General features: G+C 40.5%; 1 protein-coding gene across 3 annotated transcripts in view; it reads left to right on the top strand.

The window, feature by feature from the left end:
• The window catches only part of LOC101465887 (inactive dipeptidyl peptidase 10), a 168,493-nt gene that overhangs the window by 70,888 nt on the left and 73,077 nt on the right, over positions 1-24,528 (top strand). For all 3 annotated transcript variants that reach the window (XM_023152362.3, XM_004563080.4, XM_076875215.1), the window contains exons 2-3: positions 19,776-19,887; positions 20,913-21,008. In XM_023152362.3, coding sequence (XP_023008130.2) covers positions 19,776-19,887; positions 20,913-21,008 — 208 coding nt within the window. The remainder of the gene's footprint in view (positions 1-19,775; positions 19,888-20,912; positions 21,009-24,528) is intronic.

The raw sequence follows: 24,528 nt of genomic DNA, 5'->3' as shown, positions 1-24,528 counted from the left end.
TGTGTTTGGGTTAAGGGAAAACAAAGAATTAAGCTTTATTATTTATTCTTTAAAGATTAGAGTTTGGGTTAACCATCCATTTACACCAGCTTCCCTGTGCATGTTTGTCATTGAAAAAGTGATAATGAAAGTCTTATAGTTTTGCATTCAGCGTCAAGACAGCAATAGCAATAAGATGGAAATAGTGTGCTATCGGTTTGCAGTTGATTGAGGTCAAATTGGGACTTGTGTTGCTATCTGTTTCAAAGAAATTCAACAATTTGTGGGGAAAAACAATGCATTTACATTAACTTCTTACATTTAGAGTCTTGCAAGAACCTGCAAATTTACTAAAGGAATTCAGAAATTGCAGGGCAGCAATTTACCTGCAAAAATACGTAATGTCACCAGTGTTCCAATTGAATCAAATGTCTGCTGACAGAAAACTGAGTAGAATCACTTTGAAGGAATGAAAAAAAATGTTGTTTTTTTTTTTATTTTTGGGAACATGCAACTCACAGCTCTGCGACACAGAAATGAACGTCGGCCATGTAGATCATACGCTTATATGTCTTCATGTTTACTGACACTAAGAAGACCTGAATACCGCCCACCGAAGCAGGAAAGAAAGCTGGCAGTGAGAATGAAGAGTGGGAGACAGAACACTTTCTCATGTTGTTACATTATGGAGGCACTTTAACTCCCTTCCTTATTTTCCATATGGCCCTCCACGCACAAGCACAAAAAAGTATATACATTCCACCATAAACACCCACTGCTTCACAAAGCAGCCAAGCTGTGCCTGCTCGATAACGTATTCAGAAAAACAGAGCAAGCAGCGCTTCTACCATACTGAGAGCCTCTAGTGCTAATATAACACACCCTCCAGCCTCTATATCTCTTGCTTCTAGGGCGCCACTCTGGACTGAAATAACTCGGATATTTCAGGTTTATGATATAATGTATTTGACATTGACTTGGATCAGATGGTTTTAAAAAGATTTGAGCTGTGCTAATTATTATTTTCTTTTAATGTGACTGCAAATTAGTGGTAACTAATAGACTTCCTCTCTTAGTTACTACTCCAACAGTTGTTTCAATCCTCCATATAGCACATGCAGTCACAAAGTTAGCAAAGAGAAACCAGCTTTTTCCTGATTGAGCCGATGAGATTAATGAGATTAATGAGATGAGAAACTTCACCAAAGGTCTGCCTCATCAATTTCTATAATAACGTTGTTGTCTGTGTTATGGTCCGGTCCAGAAACCACGACACAAGAGGAACAGTAAAAACATAGCTTCATTTATTCCCCTCCTGAGTCGCCTGACGGTTTGCCAGAATCTCTTTGAGGCAGTCTGAAAGTCTTTTTCCATGGCCTCTCTGAACTCCCAACACCCAAGTTTTTGCTTCCGCCACCGCCCACGCCGCATTCCGCTTGGCCTGTCGGTACCTATCAGCTGCCTCCGGAGTCCCACAGGCTAACTAAGTCTGGTAGGACTGCGATGTTCTACCTGCACTGTGTATAGCGCGGGTGGAGTGCTGCTGACTTGGACTGAGAAAATTGTCAGGCGGTGGAAGGAATACTTCGAGGATCTCCTCAATCCCACTGGCACATCTTCTGTGGCAGAAGCAGAGTCTGGGGGCGAAGGGGATGACCCGCCAATCTCTGGGGGCGAGGTCACTGAGGCAGTTAAACAACTCCTTGGTGGCAGAGCCCCTGGGGTGGACGAGGTCTGCCACCAAGTTCCTGAAGGCTCTGGATTCTGTAGGGTTGTCTTGGTTGACACGTCTCTGCAATGTTGCGTGGAGATCAGGGGCAGTACCTCTGGACTGGCAGACCGGGGTGGTGGTCCCCATCTTTAAGAAAGGAGACTGGAGGGTGTGTTCCAACTACAGGGGAATCACACTCCTCAGCCTCCCTGGAAAAGTCTATGCCAGGGTGCTGGAGAGGAGAGTCCGTCCGTTAGTCGAACCTCAGATACAGGAGGAACAATGTGGTTTTCGTCCTGGTCGCGGAACACTGGACAAGCTCTTTCTCCTCTCGAGGACACTCGAGGGTGCATGGGAGTTTGCCCAACCAGTCTACATGTGTGTAGGTGATGGGCTCCGCCAGGGCTGCCCTTTGTCACCGATTCTGTTCATAATTTTTATGGACAGAATTTCTAGCTGTAGCGAAGTGGCGGAAGGCTTTCACTTCGGTGGTCTCAAAATCTCATCTCTGCTTTTTGCAGATGATGTGGTTCTGTTGGCTTCATCAGGTGATGGCCTCCAGCTCGCCTTGGAATGGTTCACAGCCGAGTGTGAAGCAGTGGGAATGAGAATCAGCACCTCCAAATCTGAGGCCATGGTCCTCAGCCAGAAAAGGGCAGAATTCCCACTCGTCAGGGACGAGACCCTGCCCCAAGTGGAGGAGTTTAAGTATCTCGGGGTCTTGTTCACGAGTGACAGGAGAAGGGATTTAAGTGTTTATTTTCAAATCTTCACTCAAAGTAATAATTCAAGTAGTAATTCAAACTAAACACTTATGAGCTAAGAAGATTATTTTCTTACCTCACAAAGAAGCTCAAGAAGTTGGGACAAGATAGAAATGCCATTTTTGAGGGTTCTTAAAAGTCATTTTGTATTTTAAATGATATTTTGGCACCACATTTTCAACAGTAAAATGTATATTTTATTCTCAGGGCGAGTGTAATTTACACAACTATATAGAGAGCTTTGGATGAAGTACACAGTTGACACAGGACACGCTTTACTATTGGATGCTGTGGTGATAGAGTGAATGGTCTTCTGTATCAGAGAGCAACGTTTTAATCACAAAGCACAATGACTGAAAACACCAGTTTTCCAGGTAGGTTTCCTTGCTTGGCTAATTGTTTAGTTGGTTTCAAAGCTAAGAACACAGATTTTAATGATGGTGGCACCACCATCATTAAGTGTTTTTTCTTAATAAAACAAAAACCATAATTGCCATTTGTAATGATTGCTGCCTTATTTTTTCACTCAAAAATGTTGCCTGGAATCAAAACTTTTGGAAATTGTCAACACTTTCAACATTGCTACATCCATTTATTTTCTCCACAGGGTTTGAAAACCACAATTGTTGAGCCACTTCTTAGTACTACCTAGACAATGTCTACGTGTGACTTTGAAACTCTAATTATTCACATCACAACAACACCTAAAGGTTGTTTTGATATTTTCAGTCACGACCACACCACAGAACCATTAGTGCTCTTAAAAGGTATATAAATGCCATCCACTCAAGCACAAAAGGGCAAAATGTCTGTTGTGATGATATTATCATGAATGATGTTATGTTACTAGATACAGTGAAAAACTGGGAATGTTGTGCCACTGTGTTAAGCTTGTTTCAATCTCATTTGAAGGATAGGGACTGCTTTTTGTTTCTGCTCTTCGAATGCATACTTCAAAAAATGGCATGTGGATTTCTCTTAAGGTCTCTTCTCATCCATCTTGTTTTTAACATTTCTTTACGTCTTGTTAAAAACAACAAACTATTCCTATGCTATATGCTGATGAAACACTGATCTACATTATGATATCTTCTGATGAAAGCATTTGCAGTTGGGCTCTGAGTTTTAATAACTGTGAGTGCATAAATATCCTCCAGTTATACAAAGATTTAAAAACTGTTCTTGGAGTATTTTGGAATCACAGAAAGTCATTCAGTGGCTTGCATGGATACATAAGCACAAGGATTTGGACTGAACTGCCTATGAATTAATTATCAGTAATGTTAATTTCAGACTTCAGTCCAAATTGTTCTACTTCACTTCTCATTGATTCCAGAATTTCCATTAGTGCATGCATTTTTAAAAATGAAATTATTATTTTTAATATTCTGTATATATTTGCATGTACAAATTTTGTTATTATTTTTGATTTGTATATTTTCCTCTTTATTGTCCTTTTTAAACTCTAATGAATTACATTGCTGTGTGATTCATTACATTTTATGTTTTATGTCTTATTTAAGACACTTTGTTGTCTTTCCTAAAATGTGCTGTATAAATAAACTTACTTTTATTTCACAGCACAAATAAATTTTAAGCTGGGAGAGAATCTAAATCACTGGGCCATTATTTCATCTGGTCATTTGTGATAATAATGTGTCAAACTGGGTTTGCTAGTAGGAAGGAACTCAGCAGGAAGCAATTTCACTTTAAATAGTGGCCTTTTTGGTAACAGGAGACACACTCCCAGCATGCAAAAGGCACGTCTCTGAAAACTGTAATCATAACAGCACTTGCAGTCTAACCACATCTGCTCATAATGAGTGATTGTATTCGAACAATGGAAGAGTGGGAAGAAAATTCAGCAGAATCATGTGAAACACAATAGCACAATCAACAGTAAGAATAGGGACACAAAATACTCAAGTGACCACATTGCACTGATACACGCTGGGAGGCTTTTTTCTTACCCCCTGAGGACATTTTAATATGTAACAAATATCCTCGGATTCCTGCACCTATACCTGTATGCATGAGATGACCCCATGTCTGCCTAAGATGAGTAATGAATCCATTGTTGCTCCATCTGTACCAGACCGCTTTATCTCTCCAGGGTTGTTTGCAAAGATTACAATGTTCAAAGATGAACCTTGCAGGCCTCTTTATGCAACCAAAGGACATCTCCTGCTCCTGCTTTCTCTTAATAGTCAGTGTCCTGAATAACCGCTGAAGCACAGCATTCCTCCCTGCTTTTATATGACAAAAATGTCAAGTGGTCCAGGCTCCACACTCAAAGCTAGGTGATATATTATCTCTCAAATTCAGCCTTTGGGATATTTATTAGAATATTTCAGTCTGCCAATTCATCATGTAAATGTTGTTCCTGTCTGCCAAACTGCTCGGTAAAATATTGGATTGGTGCACAGCATGCACTCAATTTCTTTAGCTTGTCATTGTCAACAGATGAGCAAGCTGAAGTGAGGGGGGTTAAATAAGTTAAATATTTGTGAAGTTAAAACCACTGCAGTGAGTTAGACCACGTCAGATGAGTTGTAAATGGAGAATGTCCTTCAACCTGGAGGGAAAAGGAAAGGCAAAAGATGCACTGTGCATGAAGAAAACCTTTCTCATCTTTAATTCATTTGCTCTTTACTTCAAGTAACAAGCTAATATGCCAAGAGTATGATGCCTATCAACAGTTTATGTGCCCTGTATCCCTCATGCCTGCAAAATGTTTCTTTTTTTATGTTTTTACTTTTTTATGTTTTAATTTTATCTAAATTACATTTTTGTTTTGTTTTGTCTTCAAGCAGTTGTTTCTTGGTGCTGTTGGGGTTATGTTTGCATCATGAGATGACGGATTTGGGAATGAGATGAGCTTATTGCTGTCAGGCATGGGCACCAAAGGCTGGAGGAGATAAGAGGGAGAGGGCAGGTTATGGAAAGCAAACAGACCCAGGAAAAGAGGCTGAAAAGCAAAGCACAGAGTGAAGGGATAGTGAAGGAACACAAAGGGAAAAGACTCAGACCACAGCAGAAATTTCTGCCCTCCAAGTGTCTTAAAATGCACATACTGATCAGAGAAATCACTTTTTTTTTTCAGATTCCAAACTTCCTAGTAGCTCAGTTGTATACCTTTGACCTTATACTGGGGTTTAAAAATACAGAGTGACAAGGAAAGCTCTATAAGAACCACTAATAAGGCCCTGTTGGAAAATCTCCAGCAGCAATAAGGCCAATGCAGAATTAGTAGGAAAATCTTAAAATCAGTTTTGAAACTTGGAAGGAGTGAAGGTCAGCAGGGATTGGTGTGGGTCTTTTGTTAGAAAAGAAATCCTTGAAACTGTGTTTATATGAGCTGTGCTCTTTTGAATATTTTGTCTGCTTACACCAGATGAAAGTGCCGTCTGGAGAATATGAAAGCAGGTAAATTTAGGAAAAAGTGGTGTCATAATGGAGTGTCATACTTCAGCTAAATTGCTGACAATATTGCTTCACTATGATTACCTCTGATTTTTAAAAATGCATACTTCAAATCTGCTTTTAAAGTACAGTACAAAAAATCCAGATGATCAGGATTTTTCTTTTTTACTTTCACAGTGATCCAGAGATTGTTGTCTAAACATCTGGAGCATCCATGAGTTCGTGGAAAAGTGAAACATCGTGTCATAGTGGAAAACACTGGAAAAAAAACACTTGTAGATCAACATTGTATAGATGCTGATTTAGTCTTGCTGAAAATGAATGATTGAAGCATGTTGTAAACTGACTGACTTATAGATGGGATATAATAACTCTTAGAACAATGGAATTAGAAAGAGGCTTACTTCATGGCCTGAACTGAGATCCAGTCTGTCAAAGCACTTGAAAGCTCTTGCTCTCCTGTTGCACTGAATGCTTTGTTATGCTGAACATCATGAGTTCACCTAGGTTTTACGTGTCAAGGAGTTTTGCAAAGTATTGTTCTGTTGCTTTGAAAATCTTAGAAACAGCAGTTCACTGCAGATTCTTTCCCTTGCTTTTCTAAATATAGCTTGAAAAGCCATTTGAAAAGTCCGTCCCTTTTTTCTGCACTTTGCTCTTGATAACATGATATCAAGAGCAGATATAAATACTCTCAAAATGGCAAGCTGCCGCAGTAGCACAAATATAAGATTATTAATGGGTGAATGATCTTTTTCAGGCAGTGTGCCTTTTATTATTGTAAAATTATTATAAATTTCTGTCTGTATCACTTTACTAGAAAAAAAATGTTTTTGTGCATAATGCAGTAATGCATAATTAGTGTTATGATTCTATTCTAGGACTCAATATTTCATAAGAGAAATATAATATTTCTCGAAAACACCCTCTGTCTGAGGATTAACATTGAATGAAACTGACTGAAAAGTAGCTACATCATTCAGTCAAACTAAAGTTTGGGGAGCTGCAGCAAGACCCCAGCAAAAAAAACAGTGCAGGATCACAACACAGTACAGCAATGATCGCAGCCCTGTCCAAAGCAGCTTAAAATGGAGCAGCTGTAATGGAGATTGGTTACAAAGCAATTGTATGTAGGCTGAAATAACCTAAACAGTTGGATTGTTTTAAGCTGTCAATATGAGTGTGCTACAGAAACGTTTCAGCCATTAGCTTATTTGTGCTGTATGTGGTGATTGAGAGAATAAGATATACTGTAGGATTTAGCTTGCAGAAGCAAACTTTCTTCATTTTCTCTGAAGGGTATCTAGGCTTAGCCTTAGAGATATCTGGGAGAGGCTCAGAGCTGCTGCTCCTCTACATTGATCCAGATCAATCTGAACTGATCCAATGATCTGGTTGAGGTAGCTCAAACAACTGACTTGGATGCCTCCTAGACACCCATTAGGTGAGGTATATGAGGCATCGCTAACTAAAACGAAACTCTGGGGAAGACCCAGGGCATGCTGTGTGTCCCTCCAGAGATACTAGAAGTGGTTGCAGGAGAAGGGAGGTCTGCGTATCTCTGCTTAGAATACTGAGCCCATGACGGACACATGGATAATTAGCTGAAAATGCTTATGAGTAATATTTTTGGATTTATTTACCGGTATATATAATCTGAGGAATACAAACATCAACAAACTTGCACCTGAAATACATTTTGCTTTTTTCATTCACCACACAGACTAACAAAATGGTGTGCATAGAGTTACAGAGCTAGGTTTCAGTGGCTGATAAAGGAGGCCTGGTTTCTTGTTGACCTGAAGAACATAGAACAGGAAGTCACACTGTGATAAACACCAGGTTACTTCTGAACTTTGTTGCTTCTGTGTCACTGAGCTAGACAAAGGTGACTGCTGTTTGTCTTGTGTGTCTGGCAGCAAGGATGCTTTACATTCATTTCTCCCTTAAAGAATCCAGAGGCACACAGTGGGAACTAAAGGCCTTCGTTTCAGATGAAGATCATGACACAGATTAGCTGCTCTGTAACATAATACAGCTTTCCCATCTATGTCTTCTTTTCCTGTGCAGTTCAATTTCATCAGCTGTGTATCTTCAAAACAGCACCTGGCACAATACTACAGATAGCGGAGTGCATTTCACTTGAGGTAAAAATCACATGGTACTGTCACAAAGAAAAAAAGAGAAACTGTTCTGTCCTTATTGTGCGTCCCTTTGCCCAACTTGACAGACAGCTAACGGTTTCAATGAACATTGGAGGCGGAAGTAAGTTTAAGGCTTTTTACTTCGTCAGTAGTTCAATGATTGATATCCTTTTCTTCCCGTAAAAAAGCAATAACTCTCCAAGGCAGAAACGTTTTAAAGAGCAACAACATATCCTGCAGGCTAACAAGCGACCAGCTTCCAGTTTCCTCTACCCACAGGAACACAGAAAAACCCCACCAAAATAAAAGCAGGTGAGAATTCCCATTATGACCAGCAGAGGGTGCTGAAGAGAAAGAACCTATGCATGTCATAACACTCCCCGTCTGGTATTGTAAAATACCATTATGAACCAACTGAAACATCATAAACTGCAAGATTTTACAGATTATATCTGAATACAATGTTTACCATCATGACACACATACTTCTCAGTCCTTTGGGGACATCAATAACACTGTCTCTGACACAGGTCTCAGGTAAGTATTAATAGTTCCATTTCTCGAGACCCTCACTTCAATCTTCCTGACCCTACCATCCTTATCCGGGAAGATCTGGTTGACAAGTCCCATTGGCCATTCATTCCGCCTCGCTTGTGCGTCTTTGATGAGCACCAAATCTCCCACCTTGAGGTTTGTATGGTTACGCTGCCACTTGTTCCGGCTTTGCAGTGTCCCTAAGTACTCCCGTCTCCATCTGGTCCAAAATGTGTTTGCAAGGTGTTGAACTTGCCTCCACTGCTGTCGATGGAGATCCTTCTCAATAAAACTTCCCGGAGGGGGAAGAGGAGTGCACACCTTCTGAGTGAGAAGCATGGAAGGTGTCAACAGGAAGGGTGTGTCAGGATCTGTTGTGATAGGAGACAAAGGTCTAGCATTAATGATGGCTGTTACCTCTGCCATTAGAGTAGAAAGCACCTCATGTGTCAAGTGAGAGTGCGGGGTTTGGAGAAGCATTGCATCCAGGATACGTCGGGACAATCCTATCATACGTTCCCAGCTTCCTCCCATATGAGAAGAGTGAGGTGGATTAAAGATCCAGGTGCATCCCTCTTCTCCCAGGTATGTTTTAATGCTTGACACGTCGGGATCTGTCAGTGTGAAACCTAGCTCCCGGCAAGCACCAACGAAATTAGTCCCACAATCGGATCGAATCTGCTTAACAGGCCCTCTCAAACTGAAGAATCGACGCAGGGAATTGATGAAACTTGATGCGTCCATCAACTCAATCAGTTCAATGTGCACAGCACGTGTGCTAAGACACGTAAAAAGAACAGCCCACCTTCTGCTATTTGCCTGGCCTCCTCTTGTGCGCCTTGTGACCACAGACCAAGGGCCAAATACATCCAAACCCACGAAGGTGAAAGGAGGTTCGGTGCTGATACGATCAGAAGGCAGATCTGCCATTCTTTGCTCAGTTGCTTTCTTCCTAAGTCTGTTGCAGGTGATACAGTTGTGGATAATCTGTTTGATTAGCCTCCTTGCTCCTGTAATCCAATATCCAGCAGTACGGACTGCACCTTCTGTGAACACCCGTCCCTGATGCATTACTCACTGGTGATGGTGTTCTACTATCAACTTGGCAACATGGCTACCACCTGGAATAATGAGAGGATGTTTCTCCTTGTAGTCGATGTTGGCGTGTTTGAGCCTTCCACCTATCCTCAAGAGTCCTTCATCATCACAGTAGGGACTGAGTTTTTGTAAAGAGCTGTGTTTTGGTATGTCTTTACCATTAGCAATACAGGCAAGTTCCTCCTCAAACATTTCCTTCTGCACACTTTTGATGACGACAATCTCAGCCTTTGTCAGTTCCTCTGCTGTGCGAGACTGTTTGCAATGATGCCATGAACTGCAAGAGGGACCTTCATCTTTGCTCTTGAAGACCTTTGCAATATGAATGAGCAAACTAAGGGCCTTGAGGAGTTTCTTCAAAGAGGAAAAACGTCTGAACCTTTGCGATCCAAGCAGAGACCCATCATTACTCGTGTGAGTGACAAAGCTGCGTATTTCATCATCCAACTCGGGGTCCACAAGGTCATAGGTTTCAGCTTCTCTTGTAACACTAGCTTGTAACAAGAAGGCAGGTCCTTTAAGCCAGGCACTGTCACCAAGCATGGCGGCAGGCACCGAGCGTGTGCCTATGTCAGCAGGGTTAGAGCTCGTAGGGACATAGTGCCATTGTTTTGGTTCTGAAATCCTCCTGATTCGCTGCACCCTGTTGCCAACATATACATAGAACCTCTTCGTCTGGTTACTTATATAGCCTAAAACCACACGACTGTCTGTGTAGAATTCAACTGCCTCAAGATTTAGATCCAGTTCACTTGTGATGACTTCAGCAAGCTCTGCAGCTAAAACAGCAGCTCCCAATTCCAGTCTTGGAATTGTATGAGCAGATTGTGGGGCCAATTTTGCTTTCCCTAGAACGAAGCCCACCTGATGGTTCTGATTTTCGCCAGTGGTCTTTAGGAAAGCAACTGCTGCAATGGCTTTAGTGGAGGCATCTGAACAGATGTGTAACTCTTTTCTGATTGCTGTTGACATCGTAGCAGAAGCGTAGGTCCTTGGAATATGTACATTCTTGAGATCGACAAGAGATTCTTTCCATGTATCCCACTCGGCCTCCCTTTCTCTAGGCAGTGGAGTGTCCCAGTCTAGGGCCTCACTTGAAAGTTCTCTCAGCAGCATCTTTCCCTGGATTGTAACCGGTGAAGCAAATCCTAAGGGATCAAAAAGACCATTGATTGTAGCTAAGACACCTCGCTTTGTAAAGGGCTTCACTGTCTCTGCTACTCGAAAGGTAAAGGCGTCTTTCTTTAGGTCCCATATCAGACCAAGACTTCGCTGTGTAGGTGTCACATCAGTCTCCAGATTTAGCTCTTTAAGCCCCTTTGCACGGTCATCTGGAGAAAACGCATCAAGAACCTCAGAGCTGTTTGATGCTATTTTATGCAGGCGAAGGTTAGATGTGGCAAGCATTTCCTGTGCTCTCTTCATTAGATCAATAGATTCACTGGCTGTGGGCCTTGACATAAGCGCATCATCAACGTAGAACTCCCTCTCAATGAAGCGTCGTGCATCTGATCCGAATTCCTCTTCACCATGAGCTGCTGCACATCGAAGGCCGTATATAGCTACGGATGGTGAGGGGCTGTTGCCAAACACGTGAACCTTCATTTGATACTCACAGATGTCATTGGCAGGATTGTTGTCTTCATGCCAGAGGAAGCGCAAATAGTTTCGATGGTCCTCTCTTACAATGAAACTGTGAAACATCTGTTCAATGTCAGCGGTTACTGCAACAGTTTCACGTCTGAACCTCAACAATACTCCCAATAAGCTATTATTGAGGTCAGGTCCAGAGAGGAGAACATCATTGAGAGAGACGCCATGGCACTTTGCACTTGAGTCAAACACAACCCTGATCTGATCCGGCTTCTGAGGATGGTACACCCCAAACGTAGGTAAGTACCAGCACTCCTTGTCCACCTCAAGTGGAGGAGCCAGTTCAGCATGGTCACGATCAAATATGTTCTGCATGAAAGCAAAGAAATGCCTCTTCATTTCAGGCCTTTTTTCAAGGGTGCGCTGAAGAGAGGATAAGCGTTTGACGGCCTGGTCGCGATTGTTGGGCAGCCACTGGCGAGGTCCCTTAAATGGAAGTGGCGCCACCCAGCTGTTGCTGTCATCTATGAACATCTCTCTCTTCATGACCTCTAGGAACAGTTTGTCTTCAATAGAAAGGCCGATTTTGTTATCGTCCTCGGATGTATCAAAGATGGTGCTTCCAAGAGTGCATGCCTTAACTATAGGTGTTTCGGTGGTAGGGAAGGCTTTACGCTCAGACTTGGACCCATAATTCTCTTTGATATGAACCATATTTGGACATGGTCTGAAATAGGATGGGCGATTGTTCTCAAGCACATTAGTGTGATAGGCATCCACAGCTGCAGGCTTATGAGCATCACCTAAACAGACGTCACCAATGATGACCCATCCCAGGTCCAGTTTCTGTGCATATGGGGCATTGTGAGGACCGTTTCTATGCTGCCTCGCTTTGTGGACACTAAGTAGGTCACGTCCAAGTAAAAGGAGGATCTCAGCTTTGTGATCGAGTGGTGGGATGAGATGGGCTATTGGCCTTAGATGAGCATGTTCTGCTGCCACCTCAGGGGTAGGTATCTCAGCTCTGTTACTCGGAATGTTATTACATTCAATTATTGTCGGCAGCGTGACTGATGTGGCTCCGTCTAGTGACTCCACTACAAAGCCTGTAGCTCTTCTACCCATCATTTCTGTTGTTCCCGCACATGTACGAAGTGTGAATGGAGACTCTGACCCCTCTATGCCATAAACATCAAAAAACTCTGACCTGGCAAGTGACCGATTACTCTGATCATCGAGCACGACATAAGCCTTTGTCACTCGCTCTGGCTGCGCTTTTGGGAAAACCTTTACCAAGCAGATCTTAGAACAGGATCTTCCTTTCTGAGCCTCTCCACAAACTTCGGTACAAGTCGATGTTATAGCAGGCTGAGTTGTCTCTTCTGTGCCCTCCCCGCCATGACCAAAGAGAGTTGCAGGAGGTGGTCCTGGATGAAGGGCAGAGATATGATTCCTGCTTTCACATTCTGTACACTTGATTGTTGTGTTACAGTTCTTGGCCATGTGACTAGTGGAAGAACAGCATCTAAAACAGATACCATTGTCCTTGAGGAAGGTCTTACGCTCCTCAATGGGTTTATTGCGAAACCCTCTGCAGCGCTTGAGGGGATGTGGCTTTTTATGAATAGGGCACTGCCTTTCCACATCACAGGTTTGCTCTCTCACGCTGTCTTGGCCAGCTTTCCCCTGTGATATTTCCGTCTTGTGAGCAGAGACCAAACCCTTATAGGGCTTCCTCACTGTAATATCTGATCTAAAGTGGTCTGTTGTAGATGCTAAGAGCCTGAAGCCTGGATCATTGCGGGCTTGTGCCTCTCTGCAGACAAAGTCACAGAGAAAGGAAAATGGCGGAAAAATGACACTATGGTCAACTTTATACCTAAAACCCTGAGAGAGCCACTTTTCCTGGATGTTGTGTGGTAACTTGTCCACAATTGGAGCGACACCATGTGCAGTGTCAAGATAGCTTAGCCCTGGGAGATAACCCTCTGATTTTGCTGCCTCAACCTCTTGCAGCAGGTCACTAAGCTCTCTCAGCTTAACAGGATCTTTGCTACTGACCTTTGGGAAGTTTGTAAGCCTGTCGAACAGTGTTTTTTCAATTATCTCTGGAGAGCCAAAACATTCCTCCAAGCGCTCCCAGGCTTTGTCCAGTCCAACTTCAGGACGACAGACATGCACCGTCTTTATTCTTTTCACATGCCGTGCTGAGTCGTGCCCTAGCCACTTAATAAGGAGGTCCAACTCTTCACTGGGGCTGAGTTTTAGTCCACTGATTGCATTCAGAAAGGAGGATTTCCACGCCCAGTAATTTTCAGGGCAGTCATCAAACTTTGTGAGACCAGCATTAATAAGATCCCTCCGTGCCAAGTACCTTGCTATATCACCCACCTGAGCACTGCCATCTGGTAGGAGTTGAGGTGTGACTCGATCAGGCGACCTTTCCCTTGTGCTCTCTGGTGGGTGCGGTGTTGAGTGGGGATAAATACCAGACTTTGGTTCCTGAGATAGCCCTGATGTTGGAATGGCTTTGTTTCTCATTTTGAACAAGTGAGATTCAACATATGGAGTACCAAAGCTTTGCCTGGGTTGAATCGTGGGCTTCAGCTCATGAACAGTTGACTCTCTATGCTCTTCCTCTGGTTTAGCACTCTCGGTTGGCTGTAGATGCTGCTCCACATACTGCCGTGTCCTTTCAGCAGTCTCTTCAAAGGCTGGTTTCCTTTCAGTTTTGACAGACTCCTCTGCTGCAACCTCAAGGATGCTGGCTTCAGCCATAGCTGCTGCTACCTCCTTTTCATACTGTAAAGTGTTCAATTTGGCTTCTATGCGAGCCTTTTCAATCATCATTTCTGACTCTATTTTGGCATAATCGGCTCGTGCGCGAGCTGCCTCCAGTTTAGCACGAGCTGCAGCAGCGGCTCGACTGGCTGATGATCCACTCGATGCTATAGAGGCCACTGACCTGGTCTCTAGAGCCGACAGCTGCGTTATTTCTTTTGTGGCTTGTGTGTCCTCCATCCCACAATGCTGCTGTGTGGCAAGCGTAAGCAGTAGTAGAGATGAGACGTGCTGGCAGACGAAGTTGCTGTCTTTGATTATCTCTGCCTGCTGAGAAGCTGCTTTTTTACTGTTCTGTCCTTATTGTGCGTCCCTTTGCCCAACTTGACAGACAGCTAACAGTTTCAATGAACATTGGAGGCGGAAGTAAGTTTAAGGCTTTTTACTTCGTCAGTAGTTCAATGATTGATATCCTTTTCTTCCCGTAAAAAAGCAATAACTCTCCAAGGCAGAAACGTTTTAAAGAGCAACAACATATCCTGCAGGCTAACAAGCGACCAGCTTCCAGTTTCCTCTACCCACAGGAACACAGAAAAACCCCACCAAAATAAAAGCAGGTGAGAATTCCCATTATGACCAGCAGAGGGTGCTGAAGAGAAAGAACCTATGCATGTCATAACAGAAACAGTATGTGCACTTCAGTTTGTTGGAAGTCAGAGAGGAAATGCTTTGCCTCTCTTGACAGGTTATGCAGTATTGAGTATCTGTTTGGATTTATGGTGTTGCTTTGTAACCAGGAAGCCCTCTGGCATGGTGCAGAGAAACAGAAGGCATTGGCATCTTAAAGATGAGGAGAAGCTATCTCCAGTGTCTCATATGGGAGATATACGATCACATTTTTTCTGACTCAAAAGAGTCAGAAAAATCTATACATCTATATTTGATATGATAGTCAATCATATTCACACAAATCATTGCGAGCTGCTATACAGAATCAATGTTAAAGCACCTGACAACAATGGACATCTATTACATTGCAACCATTACCCACTGAGTGCAAGAGCAGTACTTACAAGTTAAAATCATAAACTGTATATAAATGATGGACATAGCCAGTGGCTTGGAAAAATGAAGCCACATGTGTCTTGAGGTACAAAGTGCTGTCTGGGAACAAAAAAATCTCTGGATCCAGTGTACTCCCATTTAAAAACAACTTCTATGAGGACTATAATCTGGACAGGAGCATTGACCTCTTGTCCAGATCCAGTTAAGGGGGCATCCACACCAGAGGCCACAATAGTTAGGCATCACTACATGCCTGACACGTTGCTAGTGGAAATTCCCAGTTCCTGTTGCCAATGTAAACCTCTAATATGGTGTATGTTTCACTAAACTTGAGGGTTCAAAATGGTACTTCATAAACCAATGGGTAATATCTCAGTTGCTTATTTCAGTACCTGTATACAGTCTGATTGCTGGATACCACAGCCGATATTAGATATGAAGTTAATTAAGTCCTGTTGAGCTTCTGCTTGTGACAGCTCAGTACCTGAGGTGTAGGAAATGTTTTTTTTAACAACCTTAAAATCCTGATGGATGCTGTCTTTTGATTGGACAGAATTTTGTAATGACATAACTTTAAATGCTGTGTTACTACAGATATTTTATAAATATAAAGGAACGCTCAAAGAAAGAAGGTTCCTGGCTAGGGACTTTCTGAGCGGAGTTTGTATTTTCTCCCTGTGTCTGCAAAGATTTATTATATGAAGCATATCTCCTTCACAGCATGGATGCCCTTCCCAACATTAGCCTCCCAGAGATTTGTGTCTTTTTCTGATCTTGAACCAGTGATCTTCCTGTTAGGTCACTATGTTAGGATAATTGGTAGTTCTATATTGTCAGTAGGATTGAATGTAGGAGGTGTACTGTCGCTCTCAGCCTGTGACAGCTGGGGTAGTCTGTAGCCCCCACCATTGACCCTGAGCTGGATAAAGGATTAAGAAAATGGTTGGATGGGATATTTCCTACAAAAAAGCTTTAATCCTAATGTGAGGAGAACATTTAATTCATGGGTTTTTATGTTAATGTTTTCTTTAAATTTCATTCAGAAAGTGGAAGTACATTGTGTAACAAATTATACAAAGGAAATGGGCAACCAATGGTCCAATAAAATTACAGCTTTAAATATAAACATCTTAAGGTGTGTTCTCAGAGGGGTGCAGTTGTTTTTGCTTCTGTGTTTTCTTGGCTGCAAGTGCTCTGGAATTCTCACAGTGACCTACATCAAACTGGATTCAGACTCTCAAACTGGAGCTATTTAATGGCATTTTCAATCAGTTTTTTAATATGGACACATTTTATTCCAAGCAACATTTTCACAGCAGGGGAGAATGGGATTCCCAGAATTGCAGGATATGAGGAACATAAAAGCCTCAGTGTATGACTGGAATACTGTATAACGATGTGATGGGGGAAATCGTAATGACATATAATGTTCCCTGATGTGTAATGAGGATTTCTCTAGTTAATGACGCCAAACAAAACAACGAGAACAAAGATGCCACAAACAAAATCATGCTCAACCAACACCAGAGGAGAAGTGTCCACTGTGGAAAAATTACTTTTATGCTGTGACTGATCCAGAAATTTAATAACTATATGCCACAGGGACTGGGTGTATGGTTAAAGTTGTAGAGTAGAAATGCAGGCGATGTTGTGATGGTGAAGCTCCAGGATGTTTGTCTTGGAATCATATTCCTAATTAAAGGGTTTTGAAAGCAAATATAAACACACAGAAGAGATTTAGCAGCTTGCGGCTCTGTAGGCGAGACAGATTTATTTATAACACCACTCTGTCAAAGCAAATGAAGTAAGGCTGTATAACTGATGACAGGAAGATAGAGTTTGAGACATGTCCAGAAATGGGTCTGGTCTACAGAGAGCGGTTTTGACCCCTTTACATGCAAGCATTCATCAAACTCAGCACAGTAAAAAACCAGCCTGGTATGGTGAAATGTTATATGAATATCATGCCAAGTCATTTTGCTTTTTACTACTACACATTTGTTATTTTGTGTAACTGCATAGCATGAATAATAATACAGCCCTAACCTTTTCAAGTAACAAAAAACTACTTGACAAAACAAGCAACTGTGTGCCTGAAATTCATGAATATTTGGATTTCGAAAATATCAAACTGTAAGAACAGTAGAAACTGGAAAGGACAAATGAAACAAACAAATAGGAAAATAAAATATCAAACTGAGTTTAAAAGCTTAAGGTTTGTATTAATTATTGCAGAAAAAGTACTGGAGAGTTGGGGTGGGTTTCAAAAAAACAACCAAAATTCACTGAACCAGCAGCAAAAGCAGATCAAAACTATGCTTTATGTTTGAAAAACATTGTCATTAGTTCCTTCTAACTTTTGCTGTTTTGCTCCCACCATGATAAAATCACTCTTCCTGCACAGCTCTTCAAGATCAGTTCACCATCATAAATCTCAGTTTTCTGCATTAATTACCTGCTTATTGCTCACCATCATTTTTTTAAAAACGACATCTGACAAGAAATTATAATTTTTGCTGTTCAATACCAAAGAAATTTGAACTTTTACAAATTATGCCAAATTGCAAAACATTGAGTTATGTCTCTAATAAAAACTTCTTTAACTTTGCTCTGCTTCACTTCAGCAGCATCAGGTAATGTTCATATGTTGATTCATGGTTTTCTTCATTTTATGATCTACTGCAGAATATTTTTAAGGTTATCTGCTATAAAAAGTCAGGCCAGGAAAATCTCCTTCATGTTTTTCTGTGTTTTATCCTCAGTTCCTTTGACACAAAGGCACCTGCTCTGATGCTTATGTAACCCAGTGTTACACTTACACCTCTGATGAAGTCTCACAAGAGAATCAGAGATGAATCGAATCGGGACCTTGTGAATCGAAATTGAATCCATTATAGAAATCAGTGACTATACTCAGCCCTACTAGAGACATCTTAACTTTTAAATAACATATTTAAAATTACATAGTTTTACATACTTGTAAGCAGTCAGTATTTGCCTTAAACTGGAGCTTCATAAAGTGTTTCACGCCAGTATCAGTATGTTTCAGAGTGTGTGCAATACACACACTGTCCATTTCACGCTTTGCCATTCCAATGGACTTGCAAGCTGCAGTAACAGCAGAGGGACATATTTTATTTCAAACCAATATAAAAATAACAAAGGGAGAGCCTTTAAACAGACATTAACACATTCAGATGCAAATACATGTTAGCCACCAAGCTTAATTGTCTGTGGCACAGAACGACCCTGGAATGTACTTCATACCTTTGTTGGTCACTAGCAACATCTTGGCTTTTAATGTGTTGCTGGTACCGCAACTTCTGCATGTATGTCCATTTCACGCTTTGGAGAGGCATGGTGGACTGGCGTGTCTACGCATGCACACTTTGCCATGATATGGGGTTGAGCAGTTAGGTGAAATTATTTCTTAACTTTTCTTGTCAAAGTTAATGGGTGGAATTTTACTTCTGTTCTGCTTAACCCAATTCAGCTTCTTCTGTAGTCTGTATTTTAGCAGGAACTACTCAATGAAATAAAGGAGGAACACAGTTCATCATTATTTTAAAACATGAAAGTCATTCAGTGTGTAAAAAATTTGAAGAACTTCAAAGCTTCTCAAAAACCTCTGATGAAACCAGCTCTCGTGAGGACCGCCCCAGGAAAGGAAGACCTGTCAGTTCATCAGCCTCAAAAATCATTAATTAATGGTCCTTCAAGATTAAAGCTCACATCAGTGCCTTGCAGAAATCCCATCTCTAGATGAAGTGTTGCAAAGCGACTGTGTGAATCATGCCTTCCCTATCAAATTGCTTTGTAGAACAAAAAGAAAAAACTACTGAGAGTGACTAATGAGAAAAGCTTTATTTGAGCCAAGAAAGTGAAAATGAAGGGGGAAATCAGCATAAACACATTACATTAATAAACAATCATACATTCATAAACACATTGTACACATTAAAAAATCTATATCTGGAAAACATAACACAGTAAGCATGATGTTTGTCATTGTGAATGTTTAATTTTTAGGTAGTGAGAAAGCAGATCTTTCAGTCTAGCCTTCTATGAGCATGTGACAAATTAATGACCTTCACAAGGTGCTGAATATGACTGGGATCCTCTGTGGTTCTTTTTACTTACTTTTTCTTACCAAGAATTGTATATCAAGTACTTTATTTTCATCCCCATCAGGTTCATTAAAACTACACCGAGTGGCTGAAAAGTAAGCAGTAATGTGCATAGTAAAAATAAAAGTAATGTAAGTGTTCAAGTGTTGCAGCCATGAGCACTGAGTAATTTCATATTGAAAGCAACGGTTTAGAAAGAGCTGAATAAAAACAATTAGAGCAGAAATTGTTCAGTTGTACCATGTTTTTCCTAAAAACATTTCCACCTTAATATGAATTCTGCTTTTAAGAAGGCTAGGTACAAACATTGGCCTTTATCTGAACTGAGCTCAGTGTGTTCTACCATTAATACTTTGCATGATCCATAACTTCCACGTAAGCATGTGTGGCTAAAAATTCAGCAAACCGCAGATGAGGAAGGTCTAATATATTTATCTCCTATATGTTACTATTTTATAGTATTATCATCATTATTTTCATGATCATAATTGTATTAATATGTCATTATGATTGATATTCTATTTCTATTTCTCTGATTTCTTTTCTTGTTGTGTAGAACGTAGGACCTATTGCAACAGACAGAAACTGGAAAGGCATTGGCATCTCTCTGCTGGTTATTGCAGTGGTGCTGTCACTCATCGGACTGTCCATTGTTCTGCTGTCAAAAGGTGAGACCCCATGTAGATGAGTCACATCTAGTTAATAAATTATCGTTGACTTTTGTCAACAATAAATTGTTTTATTTTGTCACATGTAGGTTCATGTTATATTTAATTTTATATTTAATTTTGTAGTTTTGTGTAGGCATATGTTCTTAAAAAACAAATGCTAATCTCAAGGACTAGTCCCTCGCACATGCACATACAGTAAATAACATTTATTGAGCCAAATGCTCAGAATTGAAGCTTTGATTCAGCTGACATGGTGAAAAGTAGATAACCTTGATGTGGATATCACTTTAGAATGTTTATGGGCTTTAAACATTTTGTAAAACAATCAGATAAATAAAACTTCTCCTTTTCTTATCAGATCTGCATGCACATTTACAAACACATGTAATGTACCCTTATCACTGCCTAACATGAGTGTATAGCTGCTGGGGCAAACGTTTGACTGGCACCTTAAAAATCAGTGAACAATGACAAATTACCATCACTTGTAAGTTGTGCCAGGAGAATTAGCATTGACACTGCAAAAAAGTGGATATTTATTTAGTTTGTATTTAAGGATCAGTCTTGGCTATATTACAATAGTGTCTTTCCTAATTTGCATACTGTCTGCAAACTCCTGTTTTTCTGCCTTCATTAGCATATTTATTAATTCACTGCAGTGAATGTACACAGCACAGAAGACAATGACTGAGGTAAATCACTTCAGGTTTTAATTGTTTATCTGGGAAAGTGTGAGAAAAAGGTTATGAAAAAAATTAAGAAAGGATTGTGTAAGACAACATCTGGAAGGGATTTACTGCCTGAGTTGTCACTCAGCAGAATTTTTTGCTTCCCAATCAGTTATGAAAAATGGCGTTTGTGCAAGTATGACTAAACATTATTTAATTATCTTTATGTCATCTTACATTTCCTCACTGCACTGAAGAAATTTAATTATAGATTTGTTTTTTAATTTAAACACCAAATTACCAGAAAATACTTAACAACTGTTTTGTTGTTGTTCTTTTTGACTTTCTTTTTAGATGATGGTGGTAAACTATTTGGTACACCACTGACATTGGATGACCTTTTTGAAAAAAAATTCCAAATACATGATCCTGATGCGAAGTGGATCAGTGGTGAGTATGTTAAAACACCAGAATTCAGACCCCAAGTCAACGCTGTAAAGACCTGAAGTTATCTGAAAAGTTCACTCTATAATACTGTTTATGAAAGTTGACATGTTATTACAATAGTACAGGTTACCTTCTCAACAGAGTGAGCCATAAAAGTGCCCTGCATTCAGCGTGATTAGGGTTTACACTCTTGTTTTTCTTGAGTAGACAAGGCCTTTTATTGCAAAATGGATTGCTATAACTCCTGACAAAGTGTCAGGTATTTTTAAAAGGCTTATTTAATTTTAGTGTTTCTTTTTTCATTCTGCTCTTCCATTTTAATTGTTGTTCAGGTAGAAGACAATCAAATAAACTTGCATTCATCACTCTGGTGTTTCTTTTAGCAAAACAGATCCAGATTGAATTGAATGAAGTTTTTTTCAAAGTGCTTTTCAAAGCAGAAGTCACAAAGTGCTTTACAACACAGAAAAAACACAACAATTAAGATGGTATAAACTAAATAAAGGTAACCCTGAACAGGTGGAGCTTAAGTTCTTAAAGGTATCAATAGTGTCCACAGATTTTATGTTCAGTGGAAGTGAGTTCCAGGACTTGGGGTCACATCCTCAAAAGCACATTGTCATTTTGCCTTTAACCAGGATCTTTAAGCATCAATCAGCAGACCTCATACATCCAGATGTTACGTACGATTTTAGTAGTAGCTCACTGATCTGACCATGGAAGGCTCTGAAAGTAACCGCCAAATTTTAAATGAAACCCTAAACTTTATGGGGAAACGGTGCAGTGAAGACAGCATTGTTTTCATACAGGATCTTTTAGGGTACCCGATGAGAAGAATCACAGCGGTATTCTGGATATTTGTAAATGATCCAGGGATGAATTCCTCAGGTAAAATGTGGCCTCACTGGGATGCTACAAAGAGAGTCTTTATCTTTATAAGGAGTCTTTAGTCAAGCTTGAATCTCTGTGCTGTAAACAGTTATTTACTTTGTAGCTGCTTAAACTAAATTACATTAGAATAACATAAAAGTGCTATATTTCCCATTTGTTACAATATAATTTCTAAAGCCCAGTAAAGTAAGGATGACAGGAAGTACAACTATGTCACGTAAACCCTTAATAAGTATATTATGGCAAAAAGGGACATCATATAGGATGAGTTAGTTTTTTTATTATGGTATTTATATTCACTGAGACTGTATTTTAGCCATTTTTATATGTCTAGCATATAAAAAAGTCACTGAGAAATGCAGTCACTGTGAGATATATATATATATATATATATATATATATATACAGCATCTGCAAATTTATTTGCCCACTAGTCTCTTTGACCATTACTTTCACTCTTTATGATTGTAAATAACTGTGAGCCAGCTTGTCTCTTAAGCTGTTTTCATGCATGTACTCCTACAAACTTCAAGAGAATCAGGCAGCACACAGGATGACTACACACAAGGTGTGAATACATTGCACTATTACCTGGGCTCAGACATCACACAGACTTTGCATTAGGAAGCTGGCAGTAAAACACCATTTAACTAAGATGGACATTTGCATTCTCTCATCCACCCCCACTGGGTAATGTCGACATAATTTCAGGCTGCAGTGCATGAGTGAAAATAGCTTTCGCAGCACCTCAAGTATATTTAAGAAAGTTTCACTTTTAATTTATACATGTACATTCCAATAAGATTATAGTGTTGTGAATGTGACTGCTGTATTGCCTCTTGCAGGGTTCCAGTAACCTTATGAGCATATAGTACATGTAATGTAGTAGACCTGACTGCACTCTATTGAGTTAGTAATGTGTTAAAGCTGGAAAGACATACATCATATGTACAGCTTTTTAGCAAAGAGACGGCACATAAGCTGCAACAGAGAGCAGGCAGAAGACAGGGAGTAAATATCTTCCATCTATGTCACCTGTTCAACTCATTGAGTTATACCAGCACAGTGGTGAAACAAGGTAATCAGAGTTTATTACTGCCACTAAGGACTTCAGACTGCTTTAAAACCTTTGCTCAAAACCTTATGGTACAGCTAAGCAAACAATTTCACTCTGGATACTCTAAGACTTTAAGAGAGAGAGCAAAATAAAATTCCCCACCACAATCTTTATAATCCACCAAAGCTCCAATAAGTTTGATAATCAAACTTGACCTGATGTTACAGTTTGTTTTTTTCCCCACGCAGTTATATTATTTTTACATAAAGTATATACACGGCTAAGAAAATAACACTTTTTGATCAGAGTATAGCATCAACTCATTTAAACTTTAGGGATATAGATCTGATCAGTTAAGTGTCAGAGGTGTTTGTTAATTTGTTTCAGACACTTTTGCTGTGCCTCCCAGGAAAGTCTAATGAGCATGGATTGTTCAGCATGACCGGTTTGATAGTGAGTCAGTGATGGTCTGGGGAGGCATATCCATGGAGGCTGGGCAATGGCACTCTGACTGTCATTTTGTATCAAGATGAAATCATTGGACCAATTTGCAGATTGTATACTGGTGCAGTGGGTCTTTAGTTCCTTCTGGTGCATGACAATGCCCAGCCTCATGTGCTCAGAGTATGTAGGCAGTTCCTGGATGAAGGAATTGATAACATTGCCTACCTACCACACCAACCTGACCTAATCCACTAGAAAACCTTCTGGGACATTATTATTTTAGTCAATCCAGCTCCGCCAGGTTGCACACCAGAGTGTCCAGAAGCTCAGTGATCTTTGAATTCGATGCGGTCGTGTAACACACACTGCCACTGGACTATAGAGAGCAGTGGAGACATGTTCTCTGGATTGAGACATCACACTTCTCCATTTGGCAATGGATTTGTTAGATGCCAGGAGAATGATACGGGTCTGACTGCATTGTGTTAATTATAGTGTGGGGTTGTCTTTCAGGAACTTGGACTTCACAAACCTCACAAATGTACTTCTTCCAGAATTTTCAAAAAATTGCCATAAACAATTACTGCTAACAATTCTAACCTTGTGGAAAGCCTTCCCAGAAGAGTTTCAATTGTTATAGCTGCACACGGTGGAGCTAACATCAAAATAAACCATGTGGATTAAGAATGGGAGGTTTATTTGAGTATGCTGTTTACAGTGTTGTAAGTTACTTTAAATTAGTAACTTAGTTACATTACTAGTTACTTCTATCAAAAGTAACTCAGTTACTTCAAGTTACTCGTTACTTTCAGAGTAACTAGTTACTAGGGAAAGTAACTTTGGTTTTACTCAGAATTCTCTTGTTAATGTGTTGCTTCCGTAACTGGATACCCAGCAAGATTGCCAGTCTTCTAGCTTGCTTACTTGCCACAAGTGCACTGTGCCACCTACCAATAGAAAGGAAAAAATAATGTGCACATTTCCACGAGAGAAATCCCACGCCTGATTTTATCCTAGCCTGCTTTTTACATCCAACACAAAAACTGCAGTCGTGGTGCTTTCGATTGTACTCAGAACTCGGAAATTCTGCCTTCTGAATTGGAAGATGTAGGTAACACCAGACTGAAGATG

The sequence above is a fragment of the Maylandia zebra genome, linkage group LG16 (genome assembly GCF_041146795.1).
Source record: "Maylandia zebra isolate NMK-2024a linkage group LG16, Mzebra_GT3a, whole genome shotgun sequence".
Classification (NCBI taxonomy): domain Eukaryota; kingdom Metazoa; phylum Chordata; class Actinopteri; order Cichliformes; family Cichlidae; genus Maylandia; species Maylandia zebra.
Note: the sequence above shows the minus strand (reverse complement) of the source record. Positions and strands in the feature narration are given on the sequence as shown.